General features: G+C 44.3%; 1 protein-coding gene across 1 annotated transcript in view; it reads left to right on the top strand.

Annotated features, from left to right (window-relative positions):
- The first annotated feature begins 232 nt into the window (after positions 1-232).
- The window catches only part of LOC126248159 (uncharacterized), a 281,623-nt gene continuing 265,781 nt past the window's right edge, over positions 233-16,074 (top strand). Inside the window, exon 1 of the mRNA XM_049948904.1 lies at positions 233-332. Coding sequence (XP_049804861.1) covers positions 309-332 — 24 coding nt within the window. The 5' untranslated portion in view covers positions 233-308. The remainder of the gene's footprint in view (positions 333-16,074) is intronic.

Here is a 16,074-nt window from a genome sequence, read left to right as displayed (position 1 = left end):
CCACAAAACGACAGAGTGCAGACAGGGTTTGTGAAGCTGCGGATGTGTGGCGCGAGTTGCACAACGTCCCGAAGAAGGACTTTTCTGACAGTTTCACATGGTTCTATGAACGCTCTGCGCGTTGTACTCAAGTGGGAGAGACTATATGGGGCACGTGATCTTTTGGATTAACGTGCCGTGAAAGCACACGCTTCCCTGGCGGTGCGCCGCCCGCTCCACGCTGGAGTGTGGAGTGGGGATAGCAAGCTAGCTACTTTCCCGCAACCGGTATAAGAGACGCACACACCTCGCCAGCCGCTATTGTCGCCATGAAGTCCTGCCTGCTGCTGTTGGTGAGTACCTCTCCGCTGTGCGTTTACCCGCAATATAATAGTCACACACCCTACAGTGTCCCAAATCAAAGTGCGAGTGATTGCAGGCTAGAGTGCTTGTGCTACAAAACGTGAGCTGCCTGGTCAAAAAGTGGCGTCGAGAACTGACGTGTTGTGGGAAGACGGATTACATTTTACTGAGATTAAACTTCTGTCGAACAAATGTTATTTTTGCAATTTATCATACCGGTGTCGAAAGTGAAAGACGTCACATTTCAGTCCACAGCTTATAAAGTTTCTTCTCCATTTTGTTGTTGACAATGGGATGTGGATTCAAACTGGCAGATTCGTGTCCCTGCTGCCAAACTTTCGTGCAGTTGAGGTGCCTTCCGTTAACTGAGGATACCAGATACATGGCACTGACCCTCGGAGGTAAATCACTTATGGAAAAGAGAAAAAGGTTTTGTCTTAAAATTAAGCCAGCAGGAACTCCTTGCGAAGTTGTGCTCCACTGAGACGCGTAACTTATATTATTCGATGTTACGATTACTCTTTGATTCTTATACGACAGATAACGCCTGAGTCACTGCAGTGTATTATCTCAGTCTAGTTTATAAAGCATCGTGGAGTGATAACGTACTGCAACTTTTTTTACGTTACACGCCTCGGAATTTCGCTACTTGATTACTTTCACACAGAGATGACATGACGGTAAAAAGCGGAAGAGTGTCATAGATTAGGCATATTTAATTTATCACAGATAGTGGTACACTATTCTAATATTGGAATTTCGTTAACAACAATCATCTACAATCCTTAAACATACTTATAACATCTTTTCGTAAAAAAGGGAAAAAAAATGCCGAGGTTTATGGTTAAGAATCACACTTCAATTTCACTGTGAGTTGAATGCGTGTCTATGTTAGATGGCAGCAACTAGATTCTGAGAAAACATTTGTGACAGTGTACATCCGAAAAAAAAATCGTTATCTAACACTACGTAATGCCGTGACATTTCACACTAAACTTTCTCCTCTGGTGTTGTAATACGACATGGCTATGACATCTACTTTCAGCAAACATACAACACTGTAGAACCCAACGTAAACCACCTAGCCTTGGCACGTTGGTTTTAAGCACCGAATACACGTTCTTGATTGGAAGTAACCTACTTTAGTACAACAATACAGAAAATTCGCATACTGTCATATATTCCTGTACACTTTGCTGTGAGCGAGAAACTCAACAAACGAGTTACGTCCTTGCGACAATTACTAGTTAATGCACACGTTTATCATTAAATGTCAATCACTGACGGCCTAGTGTGTAACGAACTGCGACAGTCGTCCGCGGCAAATAACAGTTATTCAGCACGTTTCTCTGAATACGAAAATTGTTTTCTCTCTATCTTAATATTCAAACTGCTTGCCTTGTGCACTTTAAAGCTCAGCTCATGCTGTCAAACAAGTGTCGTGTTAAATTCGCTGCATGATTTTCTTATAATCGGAGAGAAAACTACTTCGTTAAATAAGACAGTTACTAACATTATGGCGCTCACAGAAGAATTCTTCGACTACATGCACTATCATAAAAACATTGGAGTAGGTTAAAAAACTGACTTGAAAGTTCTACTGTGTGAGGTCGGAATGAGAGACGAAACACGGCCTTTGAAAATAACTGTTCACTTGCTGCTGCAATTATGTTCTTTTAAAAATTCAAATCCTCCGGCAAAAAATTTCAGGATTTTCTTAAATGCGATCGTAGATCATTGTCTTCAGTGCACTGACTAGCAAAGAAATTATGGTTACAAGCATTGCGAAAACGTGAGGGAAACAGGGAGAAGCAAGAGAACTAGTGAATTTTATGAATCATTGTTGTCAGCACTTTCAGAAGATACGGAAAGGAATCAATGTAATTCAGAAATAGAGGCATGAGCAAATCCCACAGATCAAACAATAAGAGGGGAGCAGATGTTTCGCAAGGTTCTTAACCAACAGAAATTCATTCAAATTTGGTGAATATTTGTCATAGGTCCGTTCCTACATTTTCAGCGGTTAAGGAATTGGCATCTTAATTCAAACGACATCATAAAAGTGGAACCACCGAGAAATTGCAAATTATGGTATGGAACAATCCGTGTTTAAAGGGGTACGGAAGCATAGGCAGAGGTCTGCGCTCATACGCAAATCAGTTGTAATAATTACTTTGGGGATACAATCCCACGCCGTCGTGAATGTCCGAGGACATATCTGCATACATCAGCAATAACTGTCACTTTGGATTTAAAAGTTAAAGGATAGCGTCAGTTTTACGATTTCCGTCTATTTGGTTTTGCTTGTGATCGATAATAATAATATTTATTATTTTAAGTCTCTATTATTACTCATTCGGAATTGAGTGCCACTGTGTTGGATGGAATGCACTTTATCCTATAGAGGGTAGATCCATGTTTCATATCTGCAGAAACTAAAAGTGGCAACATGCTCTTCTTCCTCTTTATCACTCAATTACACGTACATTCTAATTCCTATGTGCCAGCTGCAAGTACAAATTGAAACGTTTATTGTATTGAGAAGTGTATTATGATACCATGTTATTGTAAATTAACGTAAATTTGATAAATAAACTACTCTTATATATTTGACCGCATGCAAAAGTGTCGCCAACAGGAAACGACTACTTTTAACTTCCTAATGCACTGGAAATAACCCTTCAAAAATTCTCTAAATCGTTTCCGGTAATTACGATTTAAAAGTGTTTGTTACTGAATGTATAATAGTCTGAGTCGTATTCATGGTCGAGCCCCACTTTCTTAGACAATGGAATGTAAATTACGAAGCACCACTTCAGAGGACGAAAATTCAGGTCAAGTGCAGGCCTACCGTCTGGAATCCGGAGTACAGAAAGGGTGAAAGTGGTTTACAGACCTGCAATATCCGTGACTACGGATAAAAGACTTTTAGATGCAGATGTAGGTAATGGACTAGCGGATGGAATGCCGATGCGGATAGCACTTTTCTTATTCGCGAAAACCATAGGCGTATGGATTGAAGACTATAGCAGAGAGACGTTGTGCAACACGGACAACTTTACTGTTAGACGTGCGACTTCCTCTGTTGCTAGAAGAGTCAAGAAACACGGTACTTGGTTCTAGATTAAATCTCGTGAAATGACCAGTCACAGCTCATCAGGAGAGAAAGAGTGCAGTACCCTCTGCCATACGCCGCAACGTGGTTTGGAGTATACATGTAAATGTAGGTTAGCCGTTTTCAAATTCTCATTCAATAAACAATAGATAGAAAATGCAAGTAAAAGCAAAGTTTTCACATGGAATACTCTAAGAACCAAGCATTACGATTTTTCTGGAAAAGATATAAATGAAAAAACTTCTAAAACTTTTACTAAAATTTGAGAAACACATATTGTGTCGCAAATTGTATGCCGTAACTGTACTCTTTAAGAGTAACGTGGTGGGATTTCGAGAGAATGAGCGGGGTTCTGTGACTTGGCAGGGGACATCTCTTACACGTGGAAAACATGTGGGTTCAAAATGTTCAAATGTGTGTGAAATCTTATGGGACTTAACTGCTAAGGTCATCAGTCCCTAAGCTTACACACTACCTAACCTAAAGTATCCTAAGGACAAACACGCACACCCATGCCCGAGGGAGGACTCGAACCTCCGCCGGGACCAGGCGCACAGTCCATGACTGCAGCGCCTAAGACCGCTCGGCTAATCCCGCGCGGCGATGTGGGTTCAAATACTTTGTCTACGACTGAAAAATTCGCGAGAATACGGTAGGTAAGCGATATTCTGACGCAAGCAGAGTTCAGAGGTAGCCCGCATCTCGTGGTCGTGCGGTAGCGTTCTCGCTTCCCACGCCCGGGTTCCCGGGTTCGATTCCCGGCGGGGTCAGGGATTTTCTCTGCCTCGTGACGGCTGGTTGTTGTGTGCTGTCCTTAGGTTAGTTAGGTTTAAGTAGTTCTAAGTTCTAGGGGACTGATGACCATAGCTGTTAAGTCCCATAGTGCTCAGAGCCATTTGAACCATTTGAAGTTCAGGCAAACATACTTCAGCCTCTTACATTCGTCTCGCGAAGTGACTGCAGTGAGAGAATTGGGAGCTAATATGAAGATATTTATCAAGAGACATTCAACAGCAGTGGTTCCATCTTTTTTTTCTCGGTAAATAAAGAGACAACATTCTCCCATGAGTTTTGTGAGCCTAAAAAATGGATGGACTGACATGTTAATATGCACTCTCTTTTGTAGTCCTGTAGTATTTTCTAAGTGTTCTGCCAATGAAACGAAGTCTTTGGTTCGCCTTCCCAACATTTTACATGTGTTACACTATGTGATCAATAGTATCCGGACACCCCCAAAAACATACGTTTTTCTTATTACATGCATTGTGCTACCACCTACTGTCAGGTACTCCATATCAGCGATCTCAGTAGTCATTAGACATCATAAGACAGCAGAATGAGGCTCTCTGCGGAACTCACTGACTTCGAACGTGGTCAGGTGATTGGGTGTCACTTGTGTCATACGCCTGTACGTGAGATTTCCACACTCCTGAACACCCCTATGTCCACTGTTTTCGATGTGATAGTGAAGTGGAAATGTGAAGGGACAGGTACAGCACAAAAGCGTACAGGCCGACCTCGTCTGTTCACTGACAGAGACCGTCGTAATATGTAATAGGCAGACATCTATCCACACCATCACACAGGAAATACAAACTGCATCAGTATCCCAGTGCAAGTACTGTGACAGTTCGGCGGGAGGTGAGAAAACTTGGATTTCATGGTCGAGCGGCAGCTCATAAGCCACACGTCACGTCGGTAAATGCCAAACGACGCCTCGCTTGGTGTAAGAAGCGTAACCATTGGACGATTGAACAGTGGAAAAACGTTGTGTGGAGTGACGAATCACGGTACACAATGTTGCGATCCGATGGCAGGGTGTGGGCATGGCGAATGCCCGCTGAACGTCCTCTGCCAGCGTGTATAGTGCCAACAGTAAAATTCGGAGGCGGTAGTGTTATGGTGTAGCCGTGTTTTCCATGGACGTGACCTGCACCCCTCTTTGTTTTGCGTGGGACTGTTACAGCACAGGCCTACATTGGTGTTTTAAGCACCTTCTCGCTTCCCACTATTGAAGAGCAATTCGGGGATGGCAACTACATCTTTCAACACGATCGAGCACCTGTTCATAACGTACGTCCTGTGGTGGAGTGGTTACATGACAATAACATCCCTGTAATGGACTGTCTTGCACAGAGTCCTGACCTGAATACTATATAACAACTTTTGGATCTTTTGGAACGCCTTCTTCGTGCGCAGGCCTCACCGACAGACATCGATACCTCTCGTCAGTGCAGCACTTCGAGAAGAGTACACTGCCATTCCCCAAGAAACCTTACAGCACCTCACTGAACGTATGCCTGCGAGAGTGGAAACTGTCATCAAGGCTAACGGTAGGCCAATACCATATTGAATCCCAGCATTACCGATGGAGGGCGCCACGAACTTCTAAGGGGCTCCGGAACGCCCTATACTTGCAATGTTAAAATAACGCTTGTAAATTACATCTTTCCTCACAAAGCATTTGAGGCAGGAAGTTGAACTTTTTACAGATTATTTATTGGAACATGGGCTACAACTTAACACAGGGATTTTACAAAATTTTAGTTCAGTTATTAAAGATGATTTTTTTTCAATTGTAATGAAAATTCACAACATTTTTTTGCAATTTTTTATTTATATATTCAAAAATATACAGTTTTTTTGGAAAAAGGCTGTGTTAAATTATGCAGAAGGTACTGTGTAACATTTACTGAAAGTTTGAAACAAATATGTTTGGAAGATCCTTAGAAAACATGTAATTAGTATGAGAAAATAAAAGTTTTGGGAATCGAGCGACAAAGATTGGATTAACTTTTTAGTGCATTCCAGGTCCATAGGATGGATTATCTTCATCCTCTGCAAACTCCTCCTCCAGCTTCCTCTTGTTCCTCCTCCTGTTTACTCTTGCTTGTATTTCTAGACTCTTTACAGCCCTGTCTGCAGCCCGAAGGCGTTCCTTGTCTAAAGCAAGCATCGCTCGTACCATGTTACAACCTATCTTCATTCCCATATTTCTAAATACCTTTGGCTTTCCAACATTTCTCCTTTTCTTAAAAGCCTTCAGAGGATTTCTAATAACTTTACTTTTACTCACCATTATACTTCAACAAAACAGAGACTCAAGAAACAGAATTAATTACGAATATTTTCGAGATAACGACAGAGTAAATAAACATGAAACAATCGACAATCACACCAGCGATATATATTGAACCATCACAGGTTAGCCACAACACATACTTTATCTCACATCACTAAAATGTACCTGATGAACACGGACGTTAATAATAACACCATTTGACAGCAGTTTAACAGCGCCACAGTGGGTCACGCCCATGTAGAACACATTTCAAAAAAAATTTAAAAATAGTTGTAGTCTTCGGAATTGAATAAATTATATATCTATTAAAAGGTAATAGTCTGCAGATTCAGAAAACGCAAAAAAGTAAAAATTGAACTTTTCATGATTTTGAGCCTGTCCGGAGCCCCTTAAGTCATTTTCAGCCAGGTGTCCGGATACTTTTGATCACATAGTGTATTTCCAGTATAAGACTGTGTTTAGTAATTGTAATTCCTACGCACTTAGCAGAATTTACAGCCTTTAGATTTGATTGATCTATGGTGTATCCGTAGTTCAACGGATACCTTCTCGCACTCATGTGGATTACCTCACACTCTTCATTATTTAGGGTCAACTGACAATTTTCGCACCATACATATATATTTTCTAAATCGTTTTGCAATTTGTTTTGATCTTCTGGTAACTTTATTAGACGATAAGCGACAGCATCATCTGCAAATAACCTAAGATGGCTGCTCAGATTGTCTCCGAAATCGGTGCTATAAATAATGTACACCAGAGGGCCTATAACACTACCTTAGGGGACGCCAGAAATCAATTCTGTTTTACTCGACGACTTTCCGTCAATTACTACGAACTGTGACCTCTCAGACGGGAAATCATGAGTCCAGTTGCATAACTGAGACGATATTTCATAACTGTGCAAATTGATTAGAAGCCGCTTGTGAGGTATGGTGTCAAAAGCCTTCTGGAAATGTAGAATTATGAAATCAATTTGAAATACCTTGTCGACGGCATTCGCCACTTCGTGTGAGTAAAGAGCTAATTATGTTTCACAAGAACGATGTTTTCTAAAAGCGTGTTGACTATGTGGCAATAGACCATTCCATTCGAGGTAATTCATAATGGTCGAACACAATATATGTTACAAAATCCTGATAAGTATCGACGTTAATGTTATGGGTTAGTAATTTAGTGGCTTACTACTATTGCCTTGCTTGAATATTGGTGTGACCTGTGCAACTTTCCAGTCTCTGGGTACGGACCTTTTGTCGCGCGAGCGGTTGTATATGATTGTTAAGTATGGAGCTATTGCAACAGCATATTGTGACAGAAACCTAACTGGTATACAGACTGGACCGGAATACGTGTTTTATTACTACTCCGAGGATGTCTACTTCAAAGTTACTCATGTCGGCGGCTGTTCTTGATTCGAATTCAGGAATATTTACTTCGTCGTCTTTGGTGCAGGAATTTCGGAAGACTGTGTTTAGTAATTCTGCTTTGGCAGTACTGTCATTGACAGTATGTCCACTGCTATCGCGCAGAGAAGACACTGACTGCGTCTTACTGCTAGCTTACTTTACATACGACCAGAATACCTTTGGATTTTCTGCCAGGTTTTGAGACAAAGTTTAGTTGTGGAAAATATTATAAGCATCTCGCATTGAAGTCCGCGCTAAATTTCGAGCAATGTAGGGGTTCTGTGTTCGTTTAAATTTGGCATGCTTTTTTCGTTGTTTCTGCAGCAGTGCTCTGATCTGTTTCGTGTAGTGTGGGGCATCAGCTCCGTCGTTCGTTAATTTTTTTTTCGTTAATTTTTTTGATATAAATCAGTTAATTGCTGTCGATGCTATTTCTTTGAATTCAAGCCACATCTGATCTACACTCACATTGTTAATCTGGAAGAAGTGAAGAGTGTCTCTAAGGAAGGCGTCACGCGAGTTTTTATCTGCTTTTTTGAATAATTTTTTTTCATTTTTGAAGGATTTGGGAGTTACGGTATTCAGCCTCGCTACGGCAACTCATGCTCGTTATTAGCTCAGGATTATTTGTTGCTAAGAGGTCAAGTGTGTCTTCACGACCGTTTACTATTAGACTGAGCTCATGAATTAATTGTTCGAAATAACTTTCAGAGAATTGGTTTAGCACAATTTCGGATGATATTTTATGCGTACCTCCGGATTTAAACACGAAATTTCGCCAACACATGATCGGTAAATTGAAGTCACCACCAACTATAACTGTATAGTCGGTTACGTGTTTCAAATTAGACCCAACATTTCTTTAAACCTTTGAGCAATTGCATCATCTTAGTTGGGCGGTCGGTAAAAGGATCCAATTACTATTTTATTCCGGCTGACAAGACTGACCTTTATCCATACTAACTCACAGAAAATACCTATCTCAATTTCGCTTCAAGATAAACTACTTCTAACAGCAACAAACAAGCTACCGCCAACTGTATTTTTGAACACCGTTAGCTCCTTCGCAAAAATTTGGGCTGAAATTACCCCAGCTTTCAGTGCCTATAACGGTTTGAGCATCAGTGCTATCTATTAGCGCTTGGAGCTCTGGTACTTTCCAACACAGTTACAATTTCAAACTGATATAGCGATGGTTCCTAGGTCTACGTTATTCCTGTGTTCGACATGCACGCTTTGAGACTGGAGCCCTTTTTGTGTTTCCCCTGGACTTTCTAATGTAAAAGAACTCCCAATCCACGCCACACATCCCCTGATACTCGTGTAGCAGTCTCCTGCGTGTAGTGGACTCCTGAAATATTTAGCCGAACCCGCAACCCAGCCACCCTATGGCACTAGTCGACGAATCTGCAGCCTACACGGTCGCAGAACCGTGTGACCCTCTGATTTAGATTCTCCACTCAGCTCTGTACCAGAGGTCCGCAGTCGGTCCTATCCCCTATACTGCAAGTGGTGAGCTCTGCTTCCATCTCGCAAGTAAGACTGGCAGCCTTTACCAGTTCTGATACCTTCTCGAAACCAGAGAGAATCTCTTCCGATCCAAAGCGACACAGATCATTGATACCAACGTGAGCCACCACCTGCAGCTGGCTGCACTCTGTGCTTTTTATGTCATCCGGAACGACCCGTTCCACGTCTGGAACGACTTCACTCAATATGTACATGGAGTGAATTCTGGCTTTCTTCCCTTCCTTGGCAGCCATGTCCCTAAGAGCCCCCATAACGCGCCTAACATTGGAGATTCCAGCTAATAACGATCTCATAATCTGTGATTGCCCGTATCGTGAAGGCTGAGAGGTTTCCTCTGAGACAGGACAATTGTCTGAGGTAAAGTGTCAACCGCCATAGACAGCACCTGGAACCTGTTTGTGAGACTAAAAAGGCCTTACTTTCAGCCCCCCAGGGAACTCTTTCGCAGCCATTACCAATAAATATATGACAGTTTTAAAAGACCACAAGCCACTTAACACATTTCCATCACTCTTGGCCAAGAGAGAATCTGGTCAATTTGGCACTCCTAAGAGCGTTAGGATTTCCCTCTCCACTGTGCACCAGCTGCGTCATATGTTTTGGGCAGAGAGGGACGGTGAATACTTGTGGCTGCCTGTCTCTCACCCACATCTTGCAACGCTGGGTTATGATCCGCATAGGGACGTTCTTTCTGCTTGTGTTTCTCTTTTAGAACAAATTCTAGGAATACTTCCGCTCGTTAACACAATATATATTGTCAACTTTATGTCACCCATAGTGAACACTACAATGGTTATAAAGCCTCAGCATAGCTACACTAACACGAAAGCAAACGCGAAATATTCGGCGTGCGTCCAAAAGTGCACACTTCAGAGAACACTAGGTACTCCGTAGAGATTATTGTTATGTAGTATTCTGCGTTGTGGCTGGTCTATGTTTGGAGAATTTCTGGCGCCTTTCTTCCCTGTCTTCAGCTTCTTCCCTTAGTCTGGTGTATCTCCTTCTACCTTTAATGTTATCGCGATGTTTGTTTTTCCTTCTTCCTCGTCCTGAAGTTCCTTTGATCTTCCCTTCGATGACGGCGTGTAACAGCCCCGCGTGTCTAAGTACGTGTTCGTTCCAGTTAGGCTTCCTCTGAAGAATTGTGCTCAGAATAGTTTTCTTCTCTCCTTCACTTCTCAGTACATAGTCGTTTGTCACCCGACCTGTCCACTTGCTCTCCTCTATTCTTCTCCAGCACCACATTTCAAGGCTTTTCAGGTGTTTTTTCTCCATTTTTTTCATGGTCCATGTCTCTGCTCCGTGCCGTGCAATGCTCCAGATTTAGAACTTCACCAGTTTCTTCCTTAAGTCCAAGGTCAACTTGTTGGTCAGCAGAGTCCTCTTCTTGTAGATGCAGCTTTGTCCATGGCGATTTTTGCTCGAATTTCATTTGTACAGGGTGCATCCCTTGTCAGCAAGCTTCCCAAGTACTTGAACTGCATCACATTCTACAGCTCTCGATTGTCGACAGTTATCCTCAAGGGTTTTTCCCTTTTTGATATCCGCGTCACTTCTGATTTCTCGATGTTGATTCCCATGGCGTATTTCCTTCCAGTTTCCACCTACTGGCTTGTCACATGTTGCAGTTGTGTTGATTTTTGGCGACCGCTACCACGTCATTTTTATACTTGATGGTGCTGAGAAGTCATCCTCCTATCCTGAAGTTTCCGCATTTTTTCAAAGATTCTCTCGCCAGCCATTTTCCATATAGGACGAAGAGACTCGGGTGTAGACAACATTCTTGTCTGACTTGTCTTCCTATTACCAAGCTATTTGTTTCACCGTAGTTCAGTCGCACCTTTACTCTTTTTTCAAGGTACAAGTTCAGAATTAGTCTCCAGTCTCTCCAGTTGATTCCTACCTTGTTAAGGATGTTCATCGATTTTGTTCAATTGACTCTGTCAAGGGTCTTCTGCTAGTCTATAAAACAAGCGCAAACTTTTGGGTTAACAGCAAAACTCTCTCCGACAAAATCCACATCATGCCGATTTCGTTTCTGGATCTTTTTCCTTTCGTAATTCTAAACTGGTCCTCTCCATTACTTCTTCAATTTGTTCTTCCAGCCGTCTGTTGAGTATTCTTGCACAGATCTTCGACACGTGGAAGATCAACAAATTTTTCTGTAATCACTACACTTCTGTAGGGATAACCGATATTTGACGAAGCTATTAAAATAACACTTTTTACCGAGTGGAACCTATTAAACAAATAACACGTCACCCGCATGACGTTCCAGGAATTTTAAACAAATGAATGAAAGTTTGCCTGGCGCTGTAGTATACAGCATCACAGTTCCGTCTCGCAACTTCTTACGCACAGATAGCTTCGTGCAGTCACGGTGTTACTCGCTGCTAGAACATATTCGTTCCTTCGGTGAAAGCTACAGGGTGCAAGCAGTGCCACCGTTACAACACTTTTACAGCTTCGAATGTGTTCGCGCACCGTGTAACTGTCATACACAACAGAAAAATCAGATACAGGAATTTTACGCTCAGTTTTGTCTGTAGTTGACAACAATGAATAAATCTAGTTATTTTTGGAGATATTTGTCTCTAAGAGATTAAAGTAACGAAAGCTGTCTAGATTTCGAATTTAAGCACCATCAGTGCCTCATTAAATAATCTTTTTTTTTTCAAAAGCAGGCTAAATAGTAAACTGTCGTCGTACTTGCTTAAGCACAATAGATATCAAGCTTACGTTTTTAAATATGAAATCTTATTTGTTGAAGGATACGTTTACACACGGTTTCGAATCTTCAATAAATGTTACATAATACACAATTTAGAATGATGTTCTTAACCACGTAAAACACTTGAAGAACATTGTTACAATAATGCGAACAGTTCTGTTGGTTTCGGCGTACTTCATGGCTGTGTGGAACCTTTTAAATGATTACTAGGTCTCTAGAACCAGGTGATAGAACACGGTTGCAACACGAACGTCGTAAAATATTATTGTTTAGCCATTCCTTGCTAGTAATGAGGCGGGTGCGTGATGCTATCTGTGCAGAGGGACGGTATCGCAATTGTGCTCTGTGTGTCTCACGCCACATGCTCCAGGCCTTGCTGACCCCCACTGTTGCTGTCGTATAAAAATTTACATTCTCGGGAAACTTTCGCTGTCGTTTCTTAACTCAATACATTATGTGTTTGCTTTATGCTACCCATAATGAACACTACATTGCCCAAGTCCCATTACATAACCAAAATTAACATGAAAATCTATGCATGTCATGTTATGTTAACCGGGGACCTAGATACGACGGAGAGGCTCCGTTCCCGCCGCAGCCGCAGTGGTCCACAACCCCACGACGACTGCTGCAGTCCACTTCACCCCTCCGCCGCCCCACACCGAACCCAGGGTTATTGTGCGGTTCGGTCCCCAGTGGACACCCCAGGGAACGTCTCACACTAGACGAGTGTAACCCCTATGTTTGCGTGGTAGAGTAATGGTGGCGTACGCGTACGTGGAGAACTTGTTTGCGCAGCAATCGCCGACATAGTGTAGCTGAGGCGGAATAAGGGGAACCAGCCCGCAGTTGCCAAGGCAGATGGAAAACTGCCTAAAAACCATCAATAGGCTGGCCGGCCCACCGGACCTCGACACAAATCCGCCTGGCGGATTCGTGCCGGGGACCAGGCGCTCCCTCCTGCCCGGAAAGCCGTGGGTTAGACCGCACGGCCAACCAGGCGGGCTAAAAACCTATGCATACCCGAAGCGTATGATAACATAGTAGTGGCAGAATGACTGTATTGGCTGGAGCGTCACGTGCTACACTGTGCCTTGTTAGGTGCAGACTCTTATACAATGAAGAGTCAAGACGTTGTGATCACTGGCCAGCGCGAGACTGAATGCCGCCAGGTGGCGTGATGCGCTAAAGAAAGTATATAAGTCCAATGTGGAATCACGATACAAGCGAGCAGCGTCTACTGAAAGTGTCATGTCCGAAAGAACGGATACCATCTTCATATACACTCCTGGAAATTGAAATAAGAACACCGTGAATTTATTGTCCCAGGAAGGGGAAACTTTATTGACACATTCCTGGGGTCAGATACATCACATGATCGCACTGACAGAACCACAGGCACATAGACACAGGCAACAGAGCATGCACAATGTCGGCACTAGTACAGTGTATATCCACCTTTCGCAGCAATGCAGGCTGCTATTCTCCCATGGAGACGATCGTAGAGATGCTGAATGTAGTCCTGTGGAACGGCTTGCCATGCCATTTCCACCTGGCGCCTCAGTTGGACCAGCGTTCGTGCTGGACGTGCAGACCGCGTGAGACGACGCTTCATCCAGTCCCAAACATGCTCAATGGGGGACAGATCCGGAGATCTTGCTGGCCAGGGTAGTTGACTTACACCTTCTAGAGCACGTTGGGTGGCACGGGATACATGCGGACGTGCATTGTCCTGTTGGAACAGCAAGTTCCCTTGCCGGTCTAGGAATGGTAGAACGATGGGTTCGATGACGGTTTGGATGTACCGTGCACTATTCAGTGTCCCCTCGACGATCACCAGTGGTGTACGGCCAGTGTAGGAGATCGCTCCCCACACCATGATACCGGGTGTTGGCCCTGTGTGCCTCGGTCGTATGCAGTCCTGATTGTGGCGCTCACCTGCACGGCGCCAAACACGCATACGACCATCATTGGCACCAAGGCAGAAGCGACTCTCATCGCTGAAGACGACACGTCTCCATTCGTCCCTCCATTCACGCCTGTCGCGACACCACTGGAGGCGGGCTGCACGATGTTGGGGCGTGAGCGGAAGACGGCCTAACGGTGTGCGGGACCGTAGCCCAGCTTCATGGAGACGGTTGCGAATGGTCCTCGCCGATACCCCAGGAGCAACAGTGTCCCTAATTTGCTGGGAAGTGGCGGTGCCGTCCCCTACGGCACTGCGTAGGATCCTACGGTCTTGGCGTGCATCCGTGCGTCGCTGCGGTCCGGTCCCAGGTCGACGGGCACGTGCACCTTCCGCCGACCACTGGCGACAACATCGATGTACTGTGGAGACCTCACGCCCCACGTGTTGAGCAATTCGGCGGTACGTCCACCCGGCCTCCCGCATGCCCACTATACGCCCTCGCTCAAAGTCCGTCAACTGCACATACGGTTCACGTCCACGCTGTCGCGGCATGCTACCAGTGTTAAAGACTGCGATGGAGCTCCGTATGCCACGGCAAACTGGCTGCCACTGACGGCGGCGGTGCACAAATGCTGCGCAGCTAGCGCCATTCGACGGCCAACACCGCGGTTCCTGGTGTGTCCGCTGTGCCGTGCGTGTGATCATTGCTTGTACAGCCCTCTCGCAGTGTCCGGAGCAAGTATGGTGGGTCTGACACACCGGTGTCAATGTGTTCTTTTTTCCATTTCCAGGAGTGTATATGTAGCTAAGGCTCTCCGGCCATTTGACCATCTTCTTCAGTGCAGATGCACAAACAGTGCCCGAACTCTTACGGGAATCGGCGGTAAAGCCGCGAGTAATGAGTATGATGGGCAGGGACACTATGAATTTAGTGCGGGACAACAAGTTGCAAATGTGGGTCTCACGAGAGGCTTAAAAATGGTTCAAATGGCTCTGAGCACTATGGGACTTTCTTCGGAGGTCATCAGTCCCCTAGAATTTAGAACTACTTAAACCTAACTAACCTAAGGACATCACATACATCCATGCCCGAGGCAGGATTCGAACCTGCGACCGTAGCGGTCGCGCGGTTCCGCACTGAAGCGCTTAGAACCGCTCGGTCACACCGGCCGGCACTTATATCAACGCCTGTATGCAGCTAAGGGTATTCATTTCATTGTAACTTGATTGCTGTGTAATGTCGGATAGGTGGCGTTCTGCGGCAGATCTGACAACAGTTTACAGGTAGAAGTGTCTCGTATCTCATCTTCCGCACACATTGAAGTACGTGGCTTCAGCAGCAGACGACCACTCCGTGTTCTCATACTGACGCAACGACATCGTCAGTTACGATTCCAGTGTGCACCAGATCATCGATATTGAACCACGAACCGATGGAAACGTGTCACCTGCTTGTATGACTCGCATTTCACGTTACACAAGGTTAATGATAGCGTCGGTATACGCCCAGGTCAGGGTGAAGGGCTGCTCGAAACGTGAAACAGTCCGTGGACACAGGCCAGTGAGACAGTATTACACTGTAGGGTACAGTCATTTGGGCTTCCGGGGGACATATGGTAGTAACCGAGGGCAGAATGACAGCTGTGAATTACGTGGACATTAACGCAGACCACCTGAATCTCTTGATGCTCGATACATTCCCCGATGGCGATATCGTCTTCCAACAACGTCCATTTCGCAAAGTTTGAATCGCACTACAGTGGTTTGAGGATCGTGACCTCACGTTGATGTCTCGGCCACGAAATTCACATGACCTGAATCCTCTAGATCACGTTTGTAACGCTATCTGGTACAAGCTTAGTGCCCACTAATCACCAATTTAGAACTGCGTGGGCTGTGTGAAGCCATCTGGTGCCACATACCTCCGGGAACCTACTAAGGACGTGACGAATCCGTATC

This window comes from Schistocerca nitens, chromosome 3, assembly GCF_023898315.1.
Source record: "Schistocerca nitens isolate TAMUIC-IGC-003100 chromosome 3, iqSchNite1.1, whole genome shotgun sequence".
Lineage (NCBI taxonomy): Eukaryota > Metazoa > Arthropoda > Insecta > Orthoptera > Acrididae > Schistocerca > Schistocerca nitens.
The sequence above is the reverse complement of the archived record's forward strand: the minus strand, read 5'-3'. Positions and strand labels throughout refer to the sequence as shown.